The sequence below is a fragment of the Arvicola amphibius genome, chromosome 3 (genome assembly GCF_903992535.2).
Source record: "Arvicola amphibius chromosome 3, mArvAmp1.2, whole genome shotgun sequence".
Taxonomy (NCBI): domain Eukaryota; kingdom Metazoa; phylum Chordata; class Mammalia; order Rodentia; family Cricetidae; genus Arvicola; species Arvicola amphibius.
In genome coordinates, this window is record NC_052049.1 from 143,786,530 (window position 1) to 143,812,417 (window position 25,888).

General features: G+C 48.5%; 2 protein-coding genes across 2 annotated transcripts in view; both read left to right on the forward strand.

Annotated features, from left to right (window-relative positions):
- Positions 1-13,449, forward strand: part of Myo5c (myosin VC) — a 76,753-nt gene extending 63,304 nt beyond the window's left edge. The window contains exons 34-41 of the mRNA XM_038322744.1: positions 1,259-1,357; positions 3,432-3,586; positions 5,271-5,360; positions 6,127-6,277; positions 7,516-7,798; positions 10,717-10,891; positions 11,322-11,402; positions 13,297-13,449. Coding sequence (XP_038178672.1) covers positions 1,259-1,357; positions 3,432-3,586; positions 5,271-5,360; positions 6,127-6,277; positions 7,516-7,798; positions 10,717-10,891; positions 11,322-11,402; positions 13,297-13,449 — 1,187 coding nt within the window. The remainder of the gene's footprint in view (positions 1-1,258; positions 1,358-3,431; positions 3,587-5,270; positions 5,361-6,126; positions 6,278-7,515; positions 7,799-10,716; positions 10,892-11,321; positions 11,403-13,296) is intronic.
- A 10,265-nt stretch (positions 13,450-23,714) lies between these two features.
- Positions 23,715-25,888, forward strand: part of Gnb5 (G protein subunit beta 5) — a 31,501-nt gene continuing 29,327 nt past the window's right edge. The window contains exon 1 of the mRNA XM_038323127.1: positions 23,715-23,925. Coding sequence (XP_038179055.1) covers positions 23,814-23,925 — 112 coding nt within the window. The 5' untranslated portion in view covers positions 23,715-23,813. The remainder of the gene's footprint in view (positions 23,926-25,888) is intronic.

Consider the following 25,888-nt stretch of genomic DNA (forward strand, 5'->3'; position numbering starts at 1 on the left):
GCTGAATGGCATTTGCAGCCTGTCCCCAGGAGGCCTGAGGGAAGGACCACTACCTTTCCTCCCTTAGCTTTGGAGCCCCTGTCCATGCCAGTCCTTCCACTCTTGCCGCCTTCTTCATTCTTTACTTCTTCATGGTTCCATCTTTGCTTGCACGGGCTGTACCTACAGCCACCTCTTTCTTTTTCTGTGCTCATTCTTTTGAAGACCTCCTTTATTCATAAGTACTACACTTTTATCTTAAGTTTGCAATATCTTCAGGCTCTTTCCTCTTTAGTAATAGATGTTTGTTTTGTTTTTGTTTTCAAGACAGGGTTTCTCTGTGTAGTCCTGGCTGTCATGGAACTCTCTATGTAGACCAGGTTGGCTCCAAACTCAGAGATCCACCTGCCACTGCCTCCCAAGTGCTGGGACTAAAGGTGTGCACCACCACTGCCCAGCCAGTAAGAGATGTTATGAGCCAATCTGCCTCATGGAAACAAGGGACAGGTCTAGATGTCCTGTCCTTTATGTCTCTACTATTAGACTTGGTGGATGGGTGGATGAATGGATGGATGGATGGGTAGATACAGATGGGTAATCGGTGGATGGATGAATGATAGGTGAATGGGTAGACGACAGTGGATGATGGGTGTATCTATATGTCAATGGAGGATAGATGATGATAGATAAAAAGGAGTAGATGAATAAAATAATGAGCTACGTTCTCTATATAATGTCTACCAAACCTCATACCTAATCATCGCTTCTTTTCTTAAGTCCTAGATCCATTTTGTCTCTTTCACTACTTCCTTTCAGCTCAACACATCTAAGTCAGGACTCCTTTATGCCTATATCAGTTACCCATTATGATGCAACACATTACCCCAACTTAGCAGCCTAGCATTGTCACCCTTAAGTATGTGGTTATTTCTCACAGGAGCCATAGGAGAGTGCAGCCTCACCCCTGTGGTCAAGATGTGTGTCTCAGCATTTTGTTTCCTGAGTCTTGTACCTTCCCTGTAGATATCATCAGGGCAGTGTCTTGGGTTTCTCTCCCTCCCTGCCATACTGGAGACGAATGAGGCACTCACTGGGATTCATTCAAGTACATCTTTGTCTTTATTCACAGACAGAAATCACTATAGGGCATCCAACAGCCCCACAAATAGCTGCCAGCTGTAGTGGTTCATGACCAGGGTAGACTTGGACAATATCCTCACTATGACACCAGAAAGTGTGGCTTTCGTGTATGTAGCTGACAATTTGCCTTTGTCTGCAGCCAATGAAGTGCACCTGCCCTCAGGACCCAAGGAGTACCTTGGAATGCTGGAATACAAGAAAGAAGATGAGGCCAAGATCATTCAAAATCTCATTCTTGGTAGTCAAACCCTTATCTCTGGGTTATGCTTTCTCTTTGAGAACCTGAAAATCAGTCAGTTCCAAAGTCCTGGACGAGGACTCTTCTTTATCTCTCTCTTCCTTCATGGTTTCTCCCCTAGCTTGAAGCTTCCCAGCTTCAGGGCTGACCAGGTGGTCCTTGGTTGAGGGCAGAGGCTACGCACTATAAACTACATCACCATATTGCTAGCTTCCACCTACTCTAGAAGCTGGTGTCGAGCTCCAGGGTTCACAAACACTGTCAGTGCCCTCTGGTGAACCAAAACAGTCCTCAGCTGAGAACCATTGTCCCAACGTCCTCCCAAGTCTAACCATAGGGTCAGAATGGAAGACACAACTCCCGGACCTGGGCCTGGAAGGGCATACTTGTAATCCCAGCACTTAGGGGCAGAAAGGCAGGAATACTGAGTCCCAGACCATCCTGAACTGCATAGGAAACCCCATCATACAAAGCCAATGGCTAGGAATGTAGTTCAGTGGTAGGACACTCATGTTGCATGTCTAAGGACTGAGTTACAGAGAACTGTTGGCTGTCCAATGTGGGTACTGGGAGTTAAACTCCGCTCTTCTGAAAAAGAAGTGTGTGCGCTTGGCTGCAATGCCATCTCTCCATCTTCCCCAGCACCTTTAAAGAAAAAGATGCTGCTGCCTTGATTCCTCTGCTTTGCAATGATCGCACACACACACACGCACACACACACACACACACACAGAGAGAGAGAGAGAGAGAGAGAGAGAGAGAGAGAGAGAGAGAGAGCATCAGTCTGTTGATCTGTTGATTGCTTTCCTGCTGGAAACAACTGGAAGAAAGATTTACCTTGGCCTTGGCGTGGCAGGCCTGCTGAGTTTGTGGTAGTAAGAGAATGTGGGGTGAAACCTGCTTACGGTACAGCAACAGGAAACAGACAAAGGCAGGTATCAGGGGCCGTCTTTGATGGCCCACCCTTAATGACCTAATTTTACAGACAAGGTAACAGCCTCCCCAGATAGCACCACTAGTCGGGAAACAAGTGTTCAAAGCATAAATTTATAAGATTCAAACCTTAACACAGTCCTACCTGTGTTAGCACCAAGGGACATCTTCTCTGTGGTTGCTTTAATTCAGCCACTGGAAGCTCCTGTTTTCCTGTCATAAGCTTCCCTGCAAGGTTTCTCTCTTCATCCCTGCTCTGCCTCTCTGACATCTCTCTCTTTAAAAGACTAATCATTTATTTAATGTGTATGAGTGTCTACTTGCATGCATGTATGTATGTATGTACACCATGAACATTCTTGGTGTTCATGGATAGCAGAAAAGGAGGTCAGCTCCTGTGGACAGGAGTTAATAGATGGTTGTGAGCCACCACATGAATGCTGGGAACTGAACCGGATCCTCTGCAAGAGCATCCAGTGCTCTTAACCTCTGAGCATCTCTCCAGCTCCTCCCTGACATCTCTCTTTTTTTGTTTTTGTTTTTCGAGACAGGGCTTCTCTGTAGCTTTGGAGCCTGTCTTTGCATTCACTCTGTAGACCAGCTGACCTTGAACTCACAGAGATCCACCTGCCTCTGCATTCTGAGTGCTGGGATTAAAGGCATATGCCACCCTCTCTGGCATCTTTTACCCTTGATAGCTTGTCTCCTCTGCAGTACTGCTGGCCACTATTGTCTCCATTGGAGACAGCTTCCTGTGACTTGAGATGGCTCCTATCCTTATCAAAGTGATTGGGGTGAGGTACCTGGGGCTTGGGTTCCTTTCTTATACTGGAGTTCCAATATCTAGAGCCTCCTTGCCAGCAAAAATTACAAATTCTTTCTCCCATCTGGCCTCTTAACAGAGAGCGAGCCCTTTACCAATGAGGTGTGGGGTGAGCCGGTGGCCCCCCCATGCACTTTCGCTAAGTAAAAGTTGGAGTTTCTCAGATTGAGAGAAGAGACACTGGGCTCTCAGGCTCCACCCAAGCACAGAAAAGCCAGGAGCCCCACCATCCCCTCCTGTCATGGGAGGAGAGCTCACCAGCAGCTGGGAGCCACCCCCTCCCACCAGCAGCTGAGAGCAGGTTTCTTTCCCCTACAGACCTGAAGCCCCGAGGCGTGGTAGTGAACATGATTCCCGGGCTGCCAGCTCACATCCTGTTCATGTGTGTGCGGTATGCAGACTCCCTGAATGATGCCGACATGCTCAAGTCCCTCATGAACAGTGCCATTAACGGCATCAAGCACGTGGTTAAGGTAGGAGCCGCCTTTGGTGCTGGATCTCAGCTTAGTGTCTGATTAGGGAAGGGCTCTGGGAAGTGAACCAGTCTTATCTACCCTTGGCCTCTGACCTTTCCCCAAAGTAACAAAGCTACTAAGGAAAGACAAATGGCGGAGGTTCTGCCAGTGAGCCTCAAAGACTCGTGAAGAAGCTACAACCTGGTAGCCACCAGCCTCACCCTCCGTCCCCTCATGAGTGAGAGATCTGTGCTCCTAGCTTCACCCCTCCATCCCTCATATGTGAGAGATCTGTGCTCCCAGCCTCACCCCTCCGTCCCCTCAAGTGTGAGGGATCTGTGCTCCCAGCCTCACCCCTCCAGCCTCAACCCTCCGTCCCCTCAAGTGTGAGGGATCTGTGCTCCCAGCCTCACCCCTCCAGCCTCAACCCTCCGTCCCCTCAAGTGTGAGGGATCTGTGCTCCCAGCCTCACCCCTCCAGCCTCAACCCTCCGTCCCCTCAAGTGTGAGGGATCTGTGCTCCCAGCCTCACCCCTCCGTCCCCTCAAGTGTGAGGGATCTGTGTTCCCAGCCTCACCCCTCTGTCCCCTCATGTGTGAGGGATCTGTGCTCCCAGCCTCACCCCTCCATTCCCTCATGTGTGAGAGATCTGTGCTCCCAGCCTCACCCCTCCATCCCCTCATGAGTGAGGGATCTGTGCTCCCAGCCTCACCCCTCCATCCCCTCATGTGTGAGGGATCTGTGCTCCCAGCCTCACCCTTCCATCCCCTCGAGTGTGAGGGATCTGTGCTCCCAGCCTCACCCCTCCGTCCCCTCATGTGCGAGGGATCTGTGCTCCCAGCCTCACCCCTCCGTCCCCTCAAGTGTGAGGGATCTGTGCTCCCAGCCTCACCCCTCCGTCCCCTCATGAGTGAGGGATCTGTGCCGCTCTAGTGCAGCAGTAAGGAAATGGGATACTGAAAGGTTATCCATCTCTTCCGGTGACAAGCATATGAGTCTTCTTCCTAAAACATTATTGGCACTGAAGAGATGACTCAGGGGTTAAGAGCATTGAGGGCTCTTGCAGAGGACCCGAGTTTGATTCCCAGACCTCATATGGTAGCTATGGTAGCTACAACCCTTCATAACTCCAGTTCCAGGGGATCCAATGCCCTCTTTTGACCTCCATGGACACTGCGCGCACATGGTGCATAGACACACATGCCAATAAAACACCCATATACATAAAGTAAAATTCTAAATGAAAACCCGTTGTTGCTGTTTTTCCTGGTCTAGAAAAGGACCAGGTGTTCAGTAGGTCAGTGACTTCGTAAGGTGCCCCTCCCCACTCCCGTGCGGTGTGTTGAAGAAGATGGGGTGCACTCCTGTGCTTCTAACCTTACTGCAATGACTCATCCAGGATGAAGGGTGGCTCTGCTCAGCCTGCTGAATGACCCTTCCTAGCTGTGCTCATCAGAGTGACTGGCAGCTAGACAACCCACGGTTGCCCGCTCTATGGGTAGGGATCCACATGCGTGTGGCACACAGATCGGAAGTCACCAGCTAAGCTTGTTTTTAATGTTTGTTTTTGCTTTTTTTTGAGACAGGGCTCTACTGTGTAGCCTAGACTAACCTCATTCTTGGAGATCTACAAGCCTCAGCCTCCCAAGTGCTGGGATTAAAGGTGTGTGCCACCATGCCTTCATTGTCTTCTCTTGTCTAAGGAACATCTGGAAGATTTGGAGATGCTGTCCTTCTGGCTGTCCAACACTTGTCACTTCCTCAACTGCCTGAAGCAGTACAGTGGCGAAGAGGTAAGGATGTGTGTCTGTCCTGCTGATGGCCTCCCGGGACCACCTCACAATCTGGCTCAAGGAGGCCTTCATTAGTAACTCCCTACTCCACTCAGCCTCTATGCCAGCTAGCTTGCTGGCCTCCTCTTCACCCAGGAGGCTACTCTGTGTATCACCTGTATGTGCGTGGGTGCTACTCCAGAAAGTTCAGACCTTGGGTTCAGTGTGAAGCATTGCTTTCCTTGGTTTTCCAGTCAATAGAAGGTGTGATGGTGGTGTTTCCTCCTGAAGGGGCCATGCTGTGGATTTCAGTATGATGACCCAAAATAGAACCTCTGGTTTACTTTGCTAACTGTTCTCTCTAGAGGGCTCTGATTATTCTCCCATAATCTGTAAGTTGATGACCTCTGCACCCCAACTCTGCTTCCAGGAAGTGATATCATGAAGGTGTTCTTCAAGCCTCACTGGGGCATTTTTCACTGAACTAGAACAAAGTGGCATTTAGGCTGCGTGCAGAGGCCAGATCAGAACACCGAGTGTCTTCCTCTATAGCTCTCCGCTTCAGGGGCAGTGCCGTGATGACGGCTGCCACTGACTGAGATTATACAACAAATTGCTATTTTTTTGTCATGTGAAATAAACTTGAAGAACTCATTTAAAAGCAGACATTCAGCTTCAAGCTGTAAAAGCTACCTTAGGTGCTGACTATAGCGTCCTTAGCAGGGGCAGCATTTCCGTTTCCGTCAGTGTCTACAACGGTCTCATGGTTATGTCAAATTGCTTTCAGGAATTCATGAAGTATAACAGCCCACAGCAGAATAAGAACTGCTTGAACAATTTTGATCTTGCAGAATACAGACAGATTCTGAGTGATGTGGCTATTCGGATTTATTATCAGTTCATCATCGTGATGGAGAACAACATCCAGCCCATAATAGGTAAGAAGAGAATGAATGGCCGAGAGATACTTACAGCAATATAGAAGCTCTTTGTCTGCTTTGGGATGGAGTCTCCCGTAACCCAGGCTGGCCTTGAGCTTGATATGTAATGATAGTTAAGGCAGGTCTTGAATTCATAATTCTTCTGCCTATATCCCCTGAGTGCTGGGATTACAGGTATGTGCCACCGTGCCTGGTTTTGCTTAGTACTGAGAATCAAACCAAGACTTCATGCTTATTAGGCAAACATTCTACCAAGTGAGCTACAATCCCAGCCCAAGAGACTCTTTTAAATAGAAACTCTGGGTGTGGTGTATGTGATTATGAAAAACATAGCTTGGAAAACTAAGAAGCGTAATCACCATGTGTCTACCTTTTAATTCTTAGCTTGTTTAAAGTGATTCCATGTATAGTAGCACACAGTTGACCATTTCCTTTAAGTGAGGATGCCTTTTCCCGAGGGGAACCCTGCGGAGAACTTACACTATTTATTTGATGTGCTGCTTTGGGTTCTCGTGTGGCTGGCCCAAGTATGTCTGAGGTCCTCGGGTCCCACTCACATTTGTGCGTGCTTTGCTCAGCTTTCTAAAATGTAACTACTTCAAGCTTTGGTGATTCCAGGCTCTGAGCTACTTACTGATCTCTTTCCCGTGGGGACCACTGTTTCAAGCTTCCAGGAGATGCTCCTGCCATTCTGTAAGCCATGGCCCATGCCCTGGCTTACTATGGTATCCCAATATACTCAGTTCTTTTTTTTAATATTAGTGTTTTTTGTTTGTTTGTTTGTTTGTTTCTATGCCAAAAGCAACATGAGGGTGAGTTTATTTTGGCTCACAGTTTAAGAGTACACAGTCCACCAAAGCAAAGGTGGTCCTTGGCTGGACCATGAGACAACTGGCCATATTACATCCACAGTGAGGAAATAAAGAGATAACAGGGCCTCAGGTGACCTTCTTCCTTTTATTTGGTCCAGGATCCCAGTGCATGAATGCCACTGACTACTCTTAGGGTGGGTTTTCCCACCACCATTTACCTAATTCTAGAAAATCCCTCACAGACAGGCCCAGAAGTCTGTCTCCTAGATTCTAAATCCCACTGAGCTGACAGCCAGTATTAACCACTGAGCTCCATCACACCCATAGCCATGACTACAAAAAACAGACAATGAGGTTAAGAGATGTGCACCCTTACATGATGCCTGTGATCCCTGTATAAAGAGCCTTCCACCCTTCCCGCAGTGCCAGGAATGCTGGAGTATGAGAGCTTGCAGGGCATTTCCGGTCTGAAGCCCACCGGTTTCCGGAAGCGCTCGTCCAGTATCGATGACACAGATGCCTACACCATGACATCCGTCCTGCAGCAGCTGAGTTACTTCTACACCACCATGTGTCAGAATGGCCTGGACCCCGAGCTTGTGAGGCAGGTGGTGAAGCAGCTATTCTACCTGATCGGGGCAGTGACCCTCAACAGCCTCCTCCTGAGGAAGGACATGTGCTCCTGCAGGAAAGGGATGCAGATCAGGTAAAAGTCCCGTGCCACACCTCCTGAAGGATGCAAATCAGATAAAACCCACAGGCCACACACCCCCCCAAGGGATGCAAATAAGGTATAACCCACAGGCCACACCTCCTGCCTCCTGGAGAGGCCAGCAGGAAGGAATGCTCCCAAAGGCCAGTTCATAGGTGCTAGACCCTCACTGCCCTGGACACGTGCAAGGCCCCCCTGAGCCTCCTGAGTGTTGGTGGCTCCACACCAACCCTCTCAAACTCTACCAATTTGATGCTCTGGCCTGTGAGAACAACATTTGTGTCCTAGATTCTGATTTCCCAGTGTTATCCTACCAGTCACCTGCTCCGAGACTGGCCCAGTCAGGTAGAGAACAGAGAGCCTGGCACCATGTTGAGAGGCTCACAAGCAGGTGGTATGGGATGCTCAGGGATAAATGAGACGGAGGACAAATCGATGCACTGAGGAAACAAGAGAGAAGAGCATTGAGTGACGAGGAACATTCCAAGCAGGGGATAGATGAAAGCAAAGGCATGGTGTGTCCGGCTCTGCCTGGAGCAAGCAGCAGCCGTCTGTTTGGCAGAACCCTGTAGGACTGTCATGAAGAGGTGGGTCCGATCTGGACCAGGAGTGTCCCAAATGCACTGAAAGCATTTTGGAGTTCATCTTGAAGACAGAACACAGTTTTAAGGACCATAGATCCTATCTCAAATTAAGGCGCCGTGGAGCCTGTGATTAGGAAGCACACAGTGCAGGAGAAATGTTTAAGATATGTATGTGTGGAGCCAGGCAGTGGTGGCACACGCCTTTAATCCCAGCACTCAGGAGGCAAAGGCAGGCGGATCTCTGAGTTCGAGGCCAGCCTGGTCTACAAGAGCTAGTTCCAGGACAGGCTCTAGAAACTACATACATATGTATGTGTGTTGAGGTGATTGACACCTATGTGCCTGTGAGGGACTGGGGAGGTGACCATGGGTATTATGATTTGAAGGAGACCGAGTTTCTTATACTGAGAAATACCTGCAAAGAATCCATCATGTCTTCTTAGCACTCATGAAAGTTGGAGTTGGATTTCCCATAAACCTTATGGACACAATCCCATGGCTCCATATTGTAGTTTTTAGATGCAAAGGGGTACTCAAAGGGACCAGCCTTTGCAGATATTTTGCTCTTTGTTGAGAAAGGGAAAAGCTCTTACCATGTCCCATGTAGGTTGATGGCTGTGAGCCTGAACAAGCTTCTACCGAAAGACGAGGCAGAGGGGCTGGGGATGTGGCTGAGCTGGTCGAGTGGTGGCCTGGCGTATACAAAGCTCCAGGTTCCTTTCCAGCACAGCATAAACCTTGTGACTCTACATGCCTTTCGTGGATCTGGTCGCCTTTGGTTGCTTTAGTTTAATTCCATTGCGGTCATAGATCAGGCTGTGTTGGTTAAATGCCTAGGAACAGGAATTCGAATGATGATTCCTGGGGACTAAGGGAATGGCTTACAACACTAGAGCTCTGGGTGAAATGGTCCTCTTGTCATTATGTAACGTCCTGATTATCCCTTCCTGGTAATTTTCTTTCCTTTGTAGTCTTCTTTAAAATGATTAAAGCCACTCCAGATTTATTTTATTTATTTGATTAGTATTTTCATAGAATATCTTTTCTATCCATTTCTTTTAACATGCCTACATCATATTCGAGGTGAGTTTCTTGTAATTAGTGCACACAAATGTCTTGATGTTTGTAAGACTCGGTTTTTAAATTATTAATTTTAAATTAAATCTATGGGGTGAGCGTATGTACCTGTGAGTGCAGTACCCACAGAAGCCAGAAGAGGGCATCAGATTCCTCTAGAGTAGTGATTCTCAACATGTAGGTCTCGACCCTTTGAGTCACTTATCAGATATCCTGCGTATCAGATATTTACATTATGATTCATAACAATAGAAAATAACAAAGTACCTTTATGTTGGGGTCACCTCAACATGAGGAATTGCATTAAATGTTGCAGCATTAGGACGGTTGAGAGTGGCTGCTCTAGAGCTGGAGTTACAGGCAATTGTGTGCTGCCTGGTGTGGATGCTGGAAACCAAACAGATTTTTCTGTAGGAGCGGTGATCACTCTTAACTGCTGAGCTGTTTCTCCAGCCCTGGTCATGTTTTCTTTTTTTTAATCCAGTCTGACCATGGGTGCTCCTTAATTGAGAAATTTAGACTACCTTAATTTAATGTAATTCATGATATATTTAGTTCTATTACCGTGTTATTTTCTTCCTTACAATTTGTTTTTATTTTTTTTAAAAAAAATTACGTGTGTGTGTGTGTGTGTGTGTGTGTGTGTGTGTGTGTGTGTTGAGGTACATGTATGAAAGTGTAGTGCCCACAGAGGTCAGAGGCCATGATCCCCCCAGAGTTGGAGTTACAGATCGCTGTAAACCGCCCAATATTCTGGGAACTCCCAACATGCATGGGGTCCTCTGCAAGAGCAGAATCCTTGGCCACCTCTCTGCTGCATTCTTTTCTTCCTGTGGGTTTTTTCCTCTGATTTCCTTTTTCTGCCTTTTTAGTGTCCCTAGAATATTATGGTATCTTTGCAGTTTATCAATTGTGTTGTTTTGTAGTGGGTGCTCTGGGGCATCAAAGTGTACATACCTATGATTTTAACAGCCTAAATATCCAACTCTAAATGGAGTCGACATCGCCATGCCAAGCGGTGTGTTCAGCACCTTCCCACCACACAGGGCTCTCGACACTGTCCCGTGATGTCGTAGCTGCCGTACAGATGATGGTGGGGACCTGGAAAGCCATCTCCCGGTCCATCCCCTCCTCATATAAGTGAGACCGCTGGACTTGGCTCCTGAGCGTGCGTGCAGTGAGCTCGGCAGCCTCTAGGACATGCCGAGGGATTTAGCCCTCTGTCCTCAAGTGTCTGCTGGCTTTCTCCAGGTGCAACATCAGCTACTTAGAAGAATGGCTTAAAGATAAGAACTTGCAGAACAGTTCGGCCAAGGAGACGCTGGAGCCCCTGTCTCAGGCAGCCTGGCTGCTCCAGGTCAAGAAGACCACAGACAGCGATGCCAAGGAGATCTCCGAGTGCTGCACCTGCCTGTCCGCTGTGCAGGTGAGAGGGCGGGCTGCTCCAGCTTCTCTCTGGACCTTGAAGGAGAGATCCTGAGGCATTTTCCCGGCTTGCTGGCTGTGTGGGGCGCCTGACCCTAAGTCACTTCTCTTTTACCTGATAACTATTTGGTGGTTGGGGATTGCAGGCTTCACGGCATAAATATGTGTATGCTCTTTCCTTGTGCACTAATCCGAGTGGGAGCTGGGAGGCTGGAAGGGGAGAGTCCCTCGCTGCCATCTGACTATGGTTACTCTCTGTGAACTCTGTATTCCGCTTGTGTTGTTTCCCTGTTCTCTTGGAATAGACAGCACATGGCTCCAGAGACAAATTATAGTCTAAAAGAGCCACCTGTGTTTCTTGAAGGTTCCTAACTGTCCAGAACTGCTCGCTCTTTTCCTCGGTCTGATTCCGTGTTCTGTAATGTTCGCAGATCATAAAGATCCTTAATTCATACACACCTATAGACGACTTCGAGAAAAGAGTCGCTCCGTCCTTCGTTCGCAAAGTGCAGGTGAGCTCCTTATGGGCGCCCAGGTTAACCTGACCCTGGTACGCTCTATAAGACATTCATATACTGACATTCGAGTAAAATGGTGCAGTTCAATATTAAGACATGGTTGTCAAGCACGTGGAACCTCGGCTGGTGGCTTTTTACTTGTTCCCATCCTGTTGAGAAGGGAATGGAAACACATAAGCCAGGACCCCGGTGCTGTGACCTTTAGCTCCTCTTAAAGAAAAGATCATTGTGTGTGTGTACAAATATGCCACAGCGTGTGTGCATGCATCCTACAATGTGTGAACAGAGGTCAGAGGACAAATTAAAGGCGTCCGTTATCTTCATCCGTCTGTGGGTTCCTGGGGTTGAACTCAGGTTGTCCGGCTTGGCAGCAAGCACCTTTAGCCCTGGCACCCCTCACCTATCAGTTTGTTTTGAGAAGTAGTGCCAATGAGCAGAGCCCGGTGGAAACAGACCTGCGGACCCGTTTTTCTATGACCATCCCCAAGTTTCTCTCCCGGTGAACTAGGGAATCTTGGGGATCCTGCAGACCCTTTCAGGAGTCTGCAAAACCCTTGCTTTTTGCAGAGCTGTGCCTATATGAGGTAGAGTTTCCTTATACTTCATCCAGACCTACTTAGGTCACTGAATACAGAAGCAGGCATTGCACACTCGTCTCACACCAGCTCACTGAATACAGAAGCAGGTGTTGCACACTCGTCTCACACCGGCTCAAGTCCACAGAACAGAAAACTTCCTGCTTCTCACTATTGTCTTCTTTTGGTTTTGTTTTTCATTCTGAAATTTTAACTGTTTATCAACAAAAGTGTTATGTTCAATTTAATGGACTTATTAATATTTAAATACTATTTTAACTGCTACTGTAGTAAATATCAGTAGCTATACCCACATATACAAGCCCTTTGGAGTCCTCATGGTTATCAAGAGTATAGCAGAAGGCTAGTGTGCTGGCTCAGTACGAGCACTTGCCGCTCTTACAAAGGACACAAGTTCAGTTCCCAGCACCCATATCATGAGTCTCATAATTGCCTGGAACTCCAGTTCCAGGGAATCTGATGCCCCCTTTTGGCCTCTGTGGGCACTGCACACATATGGGGCATACACACGTAGACACATATATACTCATATAAACTTTTAATTTTTAAAAAATTCATTTATTTGTTTGTCTCAAGACAAGGTCTCTCTGTGTAGCCCTGGCTGTCCTAGAACTCACCCTGTAGACCAAGCTAGCCTCGAACTCACAGAGACCCACCTGCTTGTGGCTAAAAGCACATGCCACTGCACCCAGAAATTTTTAAAAATTTACAGAGTAGGAAGCAATTCTGACACCAAAATTTTTTAAATAATAAAGATGTAAATGAATTTTTTAAAATGTAAAACTTGAGATCCAGTCATGTCTGAGCTTAGAATTAAACCTTGGTATGTACATAAATACAGAAGAATAAAATGGACCAGCAAGATGACTCAGCAAGTAACGGTGCTTGCTGTCAAGATGAAAGACCTGAATTTGATTCCCCAGAACCTTTATGGTAGGAGAGAACAGACTTCCTTCCCCAAGCTGTTATCTAATCGAGACACACACATACATGCATGCAAATAAATGTAATTTTTTAAAAAGACTAAGAACAGTTCCAGTCAGCCTGTCCTGTGAGGAATGGCTTTTGGAGTGTAACAGTGAGTGACTTCCTGGAAGCTGGCTGCTCAGGAGACCCTAATAGGCTTGTCTCCCTGGAGCTGTGCACTCAACCACCCGGGGCTGCCTTCACTTCTGATTGCTTGAGCTTTCTCAAGGAGGCAGAGCTGTTGGACTTCCCTGGCTCTTGACCTCCGAGTAGTGGTGAACCAGAATGTACCCGTTCTGACTCCCTCCCCTTGGTTCTGACCTCAGGCTCTTCTGAATAACCGGGGTGACTCATCCCAGTTGATGCTGGACACCAAGTATCTTTTTCAAGTCACGTTTCCTTTCACGGCTTCTCCACACGCCCTGGAGATGACCCAGATCCCCAGCAGCTTCAAGCTCGGCTTTCTCCGGAGACTGTAGCAGGAGAAGAGATGGACACAGGTCCCCTGGAGCCCGGAATGGACTGCGGTTTAAGGAGGAAAGCCCTGTCTCACCTGTCTTCAGAGATGTCATGCAGTCGACTGGGCTGGGAAAGGCTCTTGCTTCTGATCTCGGTGGCTATTGCTGCAACTCCTGAAGACTCAGCTTTGTTCCCAATGCCTTTGTTTACTCCACTTTGTGGTGGGGACCAACCCCCACCCGCATATACAGGAGTGACATCTGGGGGCTCCCCAGGTTTCTAAGGTTCCCGTGAAGACAAGAGATATTTATGAAGCCACAGGCGAGTTCCATGCCCACACCTTCCAGGAAAGAATCACCCTTGGCCACTGGAACAAAGTCTTCTTGCCACATCGCTGCTGGCAGGAAGGGCTCGTTAGCTCTTCTTACTAAGACACCCCTGGATTAGAAAACTCTTCACTTTAGACGATCTAATGTCTAAGAGAGTAGTTGGTCTGAGAGATGGGCATGGTAGCACACACCTATAATGCTGGCACCCAGGAGGATGAGACAGGAGGATTACCTCGAGTTCCGTGTCAGCCTGGGCTACAGACCAAGAACCCATCTCAGAAGAAAGAAAAAGAGTGTTTCATGTATATATCTATTTAAAACAAATTTACTAGCAAGGCTTACTTTTATGCCATTAATCATCTTTTCTGAAATTTTTAAAAATTGTACCAACCAACATAATGGGGTGGGGTGTGTGGTTCCGAGACAGGGTTTCTGGCTGTCCTGGAATTTTCTCCATAGAACTCACTGAGATCCGCCTGCCTCTGCCTCCCAAGTACTGGGATGAAAGGCCTGCATCAGTAGCTGTATGGTCATCGTCCTGCCAACATAATTTTTATAATCTCATTTAATTTTTTTAAAATATAATTACTTCTTTTAAAACTAGATTTAGTTGTGGGGTCGGAGCTCTGTGATAGAGCAGTTGACCCTGGCTTTGACCCCAGTACCGCACGTACACATGCACACACATTCAATCGCACACAAGCATTTGCATGCAACTTGTGGGTTCTTTTCTTTAACTAATCAGTATTCTAATATGCTTTTTAAATATCTTCATGAAAGAAGCTGAAGATTTGGGCAGGCTCTCCCTTTTGAGAAATCTAATTTCCCATCGTTTCGTGGGAACCAGCTACTCTTTTTCCCAAACTACTTCCCTTCCCTTCAGAATACAGCCCTTTGATGGGCACCCCTGCCCCATAGCCGAGACCCAAGGCTTCTATGCACCCCAAGCCACCTGACCGCCCTTTTGTCTGGTGGTCTCGGGCAGCGACTGCAACATCCAGATTGCATGGTCATCTCTGGGTGATTATGAAGCAGTGCCACCTACAAATGTGTGCCATCCTACTGATGTGCGATGCCTTTTCAAACAGTGCCCAGGCGATGAAAATAGAACTTGATAATGCTTTAATAAATTATCGAGCAAATCGCATGCAGTTATTTCCAGCACTGTGAATTACAAATCTTCTCACTGCACGGTTCTGTGTCCTTCCTTGAAGGTTAAACAGGAAGATGCTAGGATCCTACAAGTCAGTGTGCCACCTGATGTCAGTAAACACAGGGCAGATGTGTCATGAGTGCTGGCTGTGTCTGGGACTCCCTAGCTATCAAATGAGGGGAAGCAGGATGGAGCTGGCTGGGTTTCTGCTCCTCTCACGTGACCTTAGTGCCCACTCCTGTCCCCCTCTGCCCCATGAGGAGTCACGCTCACATTCTGGCTCTCAGCCACTCTCTAGCATTTTCCTGGGTTGTACACCAGAAACCTTGGCCATGCTTTCTGCTGGCCTACGAATTCCTGGAGGAGGACTGCACCCCTTATTAGTCTACATTTTATCTGTATGCTAGGGTGTTGGGAGACAACTGAATTGGCAAGGTCCCGTGGAGATGGCAAGGGTCCGAGTGTAGGAGAAGTCAGTTTGGGGACCTTGTTTGAGGACAAGACTTAGGGATGTTGGTAAGTTTTTGCCCAGAGGAGAAAGAGGAAGTACTTACCCCAAGGCCTTGATCACTGTGAAGGCGGGAAGGAAGGCCGGTGCTGAAAGATGATCTCAACACAAAAGGTAGGAGCTGTCAGGCTTACTCCGTGGAACAGAGGGAGATTCACAAGGTCAAATGAATTAGAGTCTGTCTCCTGCAGGGAGCAGAGAAATGGGCCCAGGAAGGAATTTAGCGGAGTTAAGAGGGTTCCAAACCAGATGGAGAGGCAGAGGGTTCTAGAGGTGAGTGCATGCTAGTGAGTGGCCCATGAGTGTGAGTGCATGCTAGTGAGTGGCCCATAGTGAACCTGGGTGTGCAGATGGGGAGGAGCAGTCCCTGAGCTGCAATGTCAGATAATGAGATTAGGTGACCAGTGGCTCAAACCTTCACAGTACCGCAGTAACTTTCTGCCAGCCGTCCCAGGCGATCCTTGCTCTGTAAGGTACGTACTCATTCACCTTGGGGAACTTGGGCTTTTGATTACGCAGCAATGTCTGGACTCCAAGGTCACGGGGATTTCTCTGTGGAGGGTGCCCAGCCAGGAGGGTTTGTGTTCCGGTTACTCTATATATGTCTATTCTAAGTTTTCTACAACCTTCGTAACTTTATTTCAAAATCATAAAAAGATTTTAAAAGGCAGATTAGTGTTGGCATCAGTAACAAATTAAGCATCTTTAAAATAATCTAATTGGTTTTCAAAATTGGTCCAGCTGCAGTAGTATAACCACCAAAGCCCTCGAGTGCAGCTGATGGAACGGATAGGCCACCACATGGGTCTACGAGATGCACCTACCCCTGCCTTAACCCCCTTTATTATATTCTGTTGTTGGTGAACATCGGATTATCCAGCTTGGGGCTATTTGTGAGCAAAGCTATTATGACAGTCTTACTCTTTCTTAGGGAATAAGTATGCATTTCTGTTGAACATTTACCCAGGAGTAGAATCACACACGTGTGCGCGCACACACACACATGCACACAATGTTTGTTTACCATCAAGAGGTCCTACCAGCCAGTTTTCTAAAGTAGCTGTATTACCCTCACTGGCAACGACAGCAAGTTCCTACATCCTTGTCCACACTTTGTATATCAGGGGGTTTGTTTTAGATTTATTTTTAATTAGGCATCTGCCCAATGGTGGGAAATAGTGCAGTTGCCTGCAGAGACCAGAAGAGGACGTTAGATCCCCTGGAGCGGGAGTTGCAGTATTTGTCCCCTATATGGGTGTTGGGAACAGGACTTATGTCCTCTGGAAGAGCAGCAAGCCCTCTTAACCACTGAGTCTTCTTTCCAGCCCCAGTATATCAATTTTTTGGATTTTAGGTATTCTAACCCAGTCAGCAAGATGGCTCAGCAGATAAAGACACCTGCCACCAAACCTGAGAACCAGGGTTTGATATTCAGGACCCACATGGAAACTGACTACCAAAAGTTGTCCTTTGACCTCTCCACACACTAAATATAGTAAATTTTAGGACTTCTCATGTGTAACTAGTAGTGTTACATTGTGGCTTTAGTCTGTGTCTTTGACAAATGACTCTGTGTGACACCTTTCTGCCTGAGCCTGATTTGAGCAGTATCTCTACAAATATCTTTTTTTTTTTTTTTTTTTTGGTTTTTCAAGACAGGGTTTCTCTGCAGCTTTTTTAGAGCCTGTCCTGGACCTAGCTCTTGTAGACCAGGCTGGCCTCGAACTCACAGAGATCCGCCTGCCTCTGCCTCCCGAGTGCTGGGATTAAAGGCGTGCGCCACCACCGCCCGGCCTCTACAAATATCTTGCACGTTTTAAAAATAATTTTTGTTGAGTTTGTAATGCCCACAACATGAAATTCATCATTTAAAATGTTTGGCTGGCTTTTCGTGTGTGTACAAGGATGTTCGTGCTGTCTTCGCTGTAATTTAACTCCAAGCAACCCGGTTCCCCCAGTCCCACAGTCTCTGAGCTAGCAAAGGCTTTCTCCCTTCACCACCGCTCCCATCACCCACAGATGGACTTCTGACGGTCCTGTGTGTCTTGGACACTCGTGTAATGGTCTCATGTGGACTTCTTGTCCAGCTCCTTTCACACCAAGATGTTTCCAGTGTTCATCGTTTCAGTGAGAACCAGGGCCTCCTTTATTACTGCCAATGACTGTCTCAGGAACATACCGTGTTCTCTTTCTTTCTTTCTTTCTTTCTTTCTTTCTTTCTTTCTTTTTTTGGTTTTTCAAGACTGGGTTTCTCTGTAGCTTTGGAGCTTGTCCTGGAACTAGCTCTTGTAGACCAGGCTGGCCTCGAACTCACAGAGATCCACCTGCCTCTGCCTTCCAAGTGCTGGGATTAAAGGCGTGTGCCGCCACCACCCAGCCACACTGTGTTTTCTTTGCCTCTTCTTCCCTTGGTGGACATTTGAATTCTTTGCATTATTTACCTAAAAATAATGCTACTTCGAACACGCATATATGTTTTCAATGCAGAGGACTTTTTGTTCTGCTTTTTTTTTTTTTTGGTAGTGCTGGGGATTGAACTCTGGGTCTTGCACGCACGATGCAAGCACTCTACCAATGGAGTTGCACCCCTAGCCTACCCTCCCAATGCGTTTCTGATATTTACTTGTTATTTTGTGTGTGCCTGTATGGACATGAGCATGCCACACATGTGGAGGACAGGACGACTTTTGAGAGTCACTTCTCGCCTTCTACCAAGTGGGTTCTGGGAATCGAACTCAGGCTGTAAAGCTTGGTGCCTCCGCCTACCTGCTAAATCATTTCACCAGCTCTTGCACACCCCGATTGTTTAAACTGCCTATGCTTAGAAAGACGCTGCAAGTGAATGGGAAGTGTGAACGGGCCCAGAACCTGCCATTACAGGATGTAGATGTGGTTCTTTTCATGTCCTTCTGTTCCCAATTATTTATAATGAACATTATAAACAAGGCCTCTGACTTGGATTTAGATTAAGTAATCCCACAATCACTCCCGGCTCCCACCTATTCCTATATGACTTTTGTCCCTAGAGATGCTCTCAGCCTTCAGTCCTTGAGAGTCACTTCCCCTTAGAACATAATCTCTTCCTCTGGGTCATCTTCCCGTGGCAGTTCTCTCCCTGACCTACTTCTGAGGGAGCAAATCCCAGGATGATGTTCTTAAGTGACTTTGCTCCCTAATGCTATTACTAGATGTCTCAGCTTGACCTTGAGACTGGCCCGAGCCCCCTGCAGGGCTGGGAAGTAAGAGACATTCTCCAAGCCCCGAGTACTCTCTCTCTCTCTCTCTCTCTCTCTCTCTCTCTCTGTATCTCTCTCTGTCTCTGTCTCTGTGTGTGTGTATGTTCATGGATGCATGTGTGTGTTCATGGGTGTGCATGTATGTTCATGGGTACATGTATATATACATATATGTGGACATCCTTAGGCATCCTTCCTCAGAAATCATCTATCTGATTTTGAAATAAGATCTCTCTCTGGCCTTCGACTAGGCTGGCTGGACAGTGAGCACCAGAGATCTGTCTGTCTCTGCCTCCCCAGCTCTGAGGTCACAAGCATGTGTTACCACACTGGCTCTGAGGTCACAAGTATGTATTACCACACTGACTCTGAGGTCACAAGAGTGTGTTACCACACTGGCTCTTTGTTTGGATTCTGGGGATGAGAGTGAAGTCTTCATGCTCACACAGAAAGCACCTAATGATGGAGCCATCATCCCAGTCCCCTTCTGTTTTCTATGACTCACCCTTTGTGACAAACCTCAGTGCTTGACTTTGGTGGCTCTGTGAGCCATGCTACAATTCAGGCTCAGCCTCTCTCTCTGACTGAAACCACTCTGTTCGCTTGGCTACCACAGGATGTGTGCCTTCCTGGGCAGAGGCAGTGGGCGGTGCCAGCTAAGCCCGCTTGTGGCTGTCAGTATCTGGTCCCTTGTGATCTCTGTCCCTAAGGGTTTGCCTTCTACCCCCTTGTCACCCCATTTTCAGGTTGTGTTGGCCACACCTTTGCCCAACTCCACAGTTCTCGGTTTCCCTCTCTGGCCCTGTAGTGACTCTGTACGGCACTCTCCCTCCCAAATATCCCCAGTGTCACCTCCACCCAGAACACAGCTCTCTCAAACTCCCCTTTGTTGGTGTGTTCAGTCCAGTGCCCTCATAAGATACTCATGGGTAATTTCTTTGACTCTGAAGGTGGGGCTCTCTTTAGGACAGCAGGGCTGAGCTGCCTACACCCTTCCCTGTGACCTCCCAGTCTTCCATCTCCACAACCTCCCAAAGGAAACGGAGGCCTTACCCTAGCCATCTCCCCTTCCAGCCCAGTTCCTCCTCATCCCTATTCTCTGTCCAAGGCCACCCCAGCATCTTAGTCAGTCTCCACGTCTGGCCACAGCCCCCTCTGGCTCTTCTCCTCCCTTCTAAGGCTGTCACTGCCCCTGCCAGTGCTGCCGCCTGCAGGCTGGCATGGTTTTGAAAGGTTCACTACTTCCTGCCTTGAGCTGAGTCTCTTCATGTACTGTCTCTTATAAGTCCTGTGCCAACCCTACAGAGGTTGGTTTAAAGAGATTTATTTCATATATCAGTGAACAAGATGCCAAGGGAGAGTCATGTCTACTGACTAGCCTCCACAAGAGACCAGAACCTGGGCAGCCTGGAACCCAGGTCCATAGGCCCCCTGGTGGAGCTGTTTCCCAAAGCCTCCATCCCCCCAGTTCCAAGCCAGGCTGTTCATGCAGTCACAGGTTGGGTCCCTGAGTGTTTGGCTGCCACATTTAACAAATATAAACGCCCACTTTGAAGGAAGCCAACACCACACAAATGGCCTCCCTCTAGCTCAGGCCCGTTTTCTGACTCTTGCCTTTAGTCCAAAATCTTACACCAAGGGGAGGAACATTTGTGAAAATTTCAAATGGTTCTCCAGGCTGAAGATGCTCACTGGGGAGGGCGCTTGCCTAGCACCCATGAAGCCCGGGGTTACACACTTAGCACCTCATAAACCAGGTGTAATAGTGCATACCTGTAACCCCAACATCCCAGAGTCAGAGGAAAGAGGATTAAGGAGTTCAAGGTTACCCTCTGATACTTAACTTAGCAAGTTCAAGGCCAACCTGGGCTCCAAGAAACCTTATATTAAAAATAAGAAAGAGTTGGCAAGATTGTTCAGCGAGCAGGAGTATCTGCCATCAAGCCTAACGACCTGAAATCTATTCCCTGACTCCTTCGAGTTGTCCTCTGACCTTCATCTTTTGTGCCATGGCACATGAGAGTGTGTGCACATACACACCAACAAAAATGTATAAGAAATGAAAAACAAAAAGATAATGTTAAGAAATTAACCATACAACCTGGTCTACAAGAGCTAGTTCCAGGACAGGCTCTAAAAAAGCTGCAGAGAAACCCTGTCTCAAAAAACCAAAAAAAAAAAAAAAAAAAAAGAAAGAAAGAAATTAACCATATTATGCACCACACTGTTTTCACTGTGCTCCAAAGATCAATTGTAAGGTGTGAGCAAGCTGCCCAAACAACCTGTGAGCAGTGTGCATGGCTGTCTGACCTGATCAAATGAGCTGCATGGGGCGGTAAACCAGAGGCCAGCACTCACTGTGAGCTCTGCCCGGAGGTGCAGACCGCACTCACTGTGGAGGTATAGACTGAGGCGGCTTGAGGAAGAGGCTTGGGTCCCCAGAGCACTCGCTGACATTCCCACACCCTGCTCATTTCTTTCTGTCCTTCAGCCTCGTCTCCGGCAAGATGTGCGATCAGACCTTCCTGGTTAACGTGTTCGGCTCCTGTGACAAATGCTTCAAGCAAAGGGCCCTAAGGCCTGTGTTCAAGAAATCTCAGCAGCTCAGCTACTGTTCCACGTGTGCCGAGATTGTGAGTGGCATTGCTGATCCATTTTGTTCTAACGCAAGCCCATGTGTGATAGTGGAGTTACCTAGAGTAGGTTCGTAGGCTGTGTCCCCAAGCTCCTGGAAGCCTGGTGTAGCTCTGATGTCTGCCGAGGGTCCTGGCTTGCTTGCTATCCGAGGTAGTGGGAACACCAGTTGTCACCCACCTCCAGAGGCCTATTTTCCCACCTGTGAACTAGGAATGCTAACAGATTTGTACCCTAGGGCTTTGTGAGGGTCATATGAGGTGCTGGCTAGGTCTCCAACACCCTCCTAACAAGCTGTTATTCCTGGGGCTGATGGTTTTTGCTTCTGTCTCCTCCTAGTCTGCCTAGCAAGCCAGTAAGCTAGAAGAAATTCTGGTAGATAAACAATCCTGGGGACCTATCTAAGCTCCCTGTCTTAACTGTTTGGACAGCTTGGCTGATCTTCCCCAGCCTAAACAGAGAGCAAAACTAAACCCCAGTGCTCCTGAGCTCAGGCATGCTGGCCCAGGGAAAAACCGAACAGAAATCCTGACTTCTTTTTCCAAAGTGCATCGAATCTTGTTCTTGCCAAAGGTGTCTATTCCCAGGCTTCAGATCACCAGCAAAAATGTCCTCAGCCCAGGGAATCAGTCCCTGTCTCAGAAGATCCACTAGGCTACATGCAAAGCTGTGGCTCACTAGAGCCCTCGCCTGGTAACATGTGGTAATTCACCATCTCCGGATCCAACAGGGGTGACTGCTGCACACGCGTGGTTTACAGACATATGTGTAGACAAAACACTCATCTACGTAAAAATAAACAAATCTATAAATTTTTAATTTAAAGAGGTGTGTTTATTTTATGTGTATTGGAGATTTGCCTGCATGTATGTCTGTGCACCACGGGGCATAACTAAGGTCAGTGAAGACAGGATAGGGCATTGGGTTCCTTAGAACTGGCATTACAGATGGTTATAAGCTGCCATATGGGTGTTGGGAATCAAACCTTGGTCCTTTGGCAAAACATCAAGTGTTCTTAACCACTGAGCCATCACTCCACCCCCTTGTTCTCTATACATGTACATTTAGTGTAGCCTGTTTTGTACACCCATTTAATAAGCTAGCTTTAACTGAACTGTTTCTATATGCCGGTGTTCTGTTAAACTCTGATAAACTACTGCTGGGCATGGCAGTACACATGTTCAATCCCAGCACTTGAGAGGCAGAAGGAGGTAGAGCAATATGTCTGGGCCAGCCTACTCTACAAAGGGGGTTCCAGGACAGCCAGGGCTACAGAGAGAGACAAAGAAAGAGAATGAGAGACACAAAGACAGAGAAAATAAATATGGACGGTGGATAACCCTGTACTGAAGAGAAAGGAGAAGGGGGCTGTTAGTCACATATTGAGAAGTCACCTAGAGTATCCTCCACAGTATCTAATGCTCATAAAAGCCCTGGGATGTAGATGCTAGGAAACAGGTTTTCCAGATAAGAAAATGGAGGCTCCCAGAATCTTGCCTAAAAGATAGCAATATCATTAATATAAATTATAAAATTAACATAGATTCCTTCTCGGGATGAGAAGGCCCCAGACTGGAGGAAGAGCAACACCGAAGACTACTTTGGCACTGTTCCGTCCGGAATCCTCAAACTTGATCTTCCTTCCCAACCTACAGGTCACAGAGGAAAGGGAAGAAGGCTTAGCCCAGAGCCTGTTGGCGAATCAAACCGCTGGGTCCAAATCCTACCTTCCCCCTTTTTCTGGACGTTTGATATACCCTTGGGATCACTGCTTTTTGTGCCTGTTTCGAATTGTGTGTGTGTGTGTGTGTGTGTGTGTGTGTGTGTGTGTGTGTGTGTGGTGCGCGGGGTGGGGCTGTCTAAGATTCCTTTCAGTGAGACTCCTGTAGGCATCAAAAGAGTCACCAAGGAACCTAAGCCCAGGGAAGTGTAGGTGGAGAGGGGCCAATGCGGTCTGCACTCTGTCACCAAATCCCCAAACTTAAGGAAACACCAGCAAGACTTCATTCGAGAAGAAAGGACGCCCCTGACCTCAGCAGAGTGTTACCACAGACCCCTGCTTTTGTTGCCCCATCCCAGGACCCAGGCAGCCAGAACTCATTTTTAAAAGAATGTTTCTGGCTAGTGAGTTGTAACAAGGATAGGTTTCTGACGCATCCTGCCCCAAGTCCCCAGGGATGCAGAAGGCTGGGCTGTATCTCTTCGCCTTCACTAGGCTCCTCTGGAGCTAGGAAACCAGAGTTGGGATCAAAGCTTGTTCTCCGAGCCTCAGTTCCCCGCAGCCTCCACCCACCCCCACCCCGCCCCCTATCCCGGCCTAGCCCCGCCTGGTTCTCAGGGAGGGCGCGGAGGGCGGAGCCAGGGAAGTCTGTCCCCGCAGCGGTTGCGTCACCGCCGAGGGGGCGGACCCGGGGAGGCGTTCGGGGTCACGAAGGCCACTGCAGCACCCGCCCTCTCGGCCAGCCCCCGGGTCGGCTCTCAATCTCCCGCTTTGCGTTTCTCTCCCGGCTGCATCCCGACGAAGATGGCAACCGATGGGCTGCACGAGAACGAGACGCTGGCGTCGCTGAAGAGCGAGGCCGAGAGCCTCAAGGGCAAACTGGAGGAGGAGCGGGCAAAGCTGCATGACGTGGAGCGTGAGTGCGAGCTGGGGGTGAAAGGGAAGCTCTCGCGACCTTCCGAGGGGCTGGCGGACCCGCGAGGGGCCGGTTCCACCGCCCGGTGTGGGAGGATGCTGAGCCCCTCCCAGGGGGCGGGTGGAGAGGCACAGCCAGCAGGTGTACCGGGGCGGGACCGCTTTACGGTTCCTCGTTGGGACTCTGTCCCCACCCCGCCGCCCCCGTTAGGTCTTTTCTCCGCGCTCCGTTTCCCGTGTCTCCCTTGTCCGTGGGGGTAGGGAGCCTGATGGCGGAGGGAAGCGGAGACGCTCTCTGCATCCACCCGTTCAGCTGGCAGCAGGCCCTTCAGAAGCGTTTGATGGATGCCGCGGTTGACATAAGAGGGCCAGCACGGTGTAAATAAACTTGCCAGCGTGCCCGCATCCCGGTTCATAACAGGGCTGGGACTCTGGGTTAGAGGAGGGTCCCCCTTCTCAGGGAGGGGTGGTCCTCCGCAGAGCTCAGAATGGGGATAGTAGTCTTACCCGTTCACCCTCCTGTGCTGAGCAAGGCTTGCCAGCATCCCCCCCCCCACACACACACACACTTATGTGCGGTGCCCCCACCTTCCTAATTGGTCACAGCCTTAAGTTCCATTTGGACAAAGGAACTGGGGTTCAGTATGGGGCCTTTAGCATTGATTTTCCTTGAAACTTTCTGGAAGAACAGAACTTTGGTTGTGTCTTCTAGGGGCCTTCTTTTGTTAGAAGGGCAGCAAACGCTCCTGTGAGGTTTTGAAATGTGTCCAGATGTAGTAAGTTAAACTGTGAGTTGTTTTCCTGGTAACAAGATCAGGTCTGGTGTAACTGCTTAGAGCTTTGAGGGAACCTTCGTATGTGGCATTTACCCAGCGACTTCAGGATGACTGCCACTGCACCAAACTTTGCCTCAGTATCCAAAGCAGGAAGAAGGGAGAGTGTGAACCCCAGGCTCTTTGCCTTCTTAGGGAGAAAGCAAAAGTTTTCCCAGAATTCCTCTCTTCCCGAGATTTCTATTTGTACTTCATTGGCCAGAACTAGGCCATGTGGCCCCTGCCAGAGAGTCTGGAGAAAAGGGAGTCAGGCTAAGCATGTTGCCTACCCCAAAGTTGAGGGGAAGTAGGGAGTAAGTATGAGAGGCCTGACATGGGTCTCGTCCTTCCCCTTCCAGAGCCTGTGCGCTGCTGGTGATGGTGTCTCAAGCTTGGTTTAATGCCTCAGACTCCTCCGTTTGACAGCTGAGGAAATGGAGACACTGCTTAGCCCTGTGGCTTGAGTGTTCTTTTTGAAGTCCCTTGTGACATGAGCCCCTCCCTCTAGCACAGCCCTGTTCCCCACCCAGGGGAATCTTGTCTTGCATCCTCTCTATCTCTGACTTAGTGTCCCGCTCTGACCATAGTCTCTCCTGGATCCTCAGGAGCCCTGGCTCCTGCCTGGACTCCTCAGCCTGGTCCTGTCTTTCAGCCCTTCCCTGGCATCAGCACAGATATCTCGATCAACATCTGAAAGTCTTACTAAGAGACCCTGACTCTATCTGACCCTCCTGCCTTCTCCTCAGCCCTGGGTGACTCCATGCCTCCCCCACTTCCTTCTGCTGCTGAATCCCTAAGCTGAAGAGGAGGCACCAGGAGGCCTCTGTGGCCAGGGGCTAAGTCACCTTGCAGTGTCTTTAGGCTGCTCTCTACCCCCCTCGCAATTGTCAACCACTTACCATTCTGTGAAGGTCTCCATCCCTTTTCCTCCTGGACAAAAATAAATAAATAAAAGAGAACTGGTCCCTGAGTAGACCCAATCCCCATGCACACCTGACCCCCCCTGCCTAGGGTCAGCCTTTTCCCATCCCTGGATGCTGCAGTGAACCATCAAGAATATTCCCTCCGAGGGCTTTGGTTCAGAGTCAGGTACTCAATAGATAAAATAAGTGCTGGGCTAGATGTGTGCTCTGGACAGAAGGGAGTGAGGGG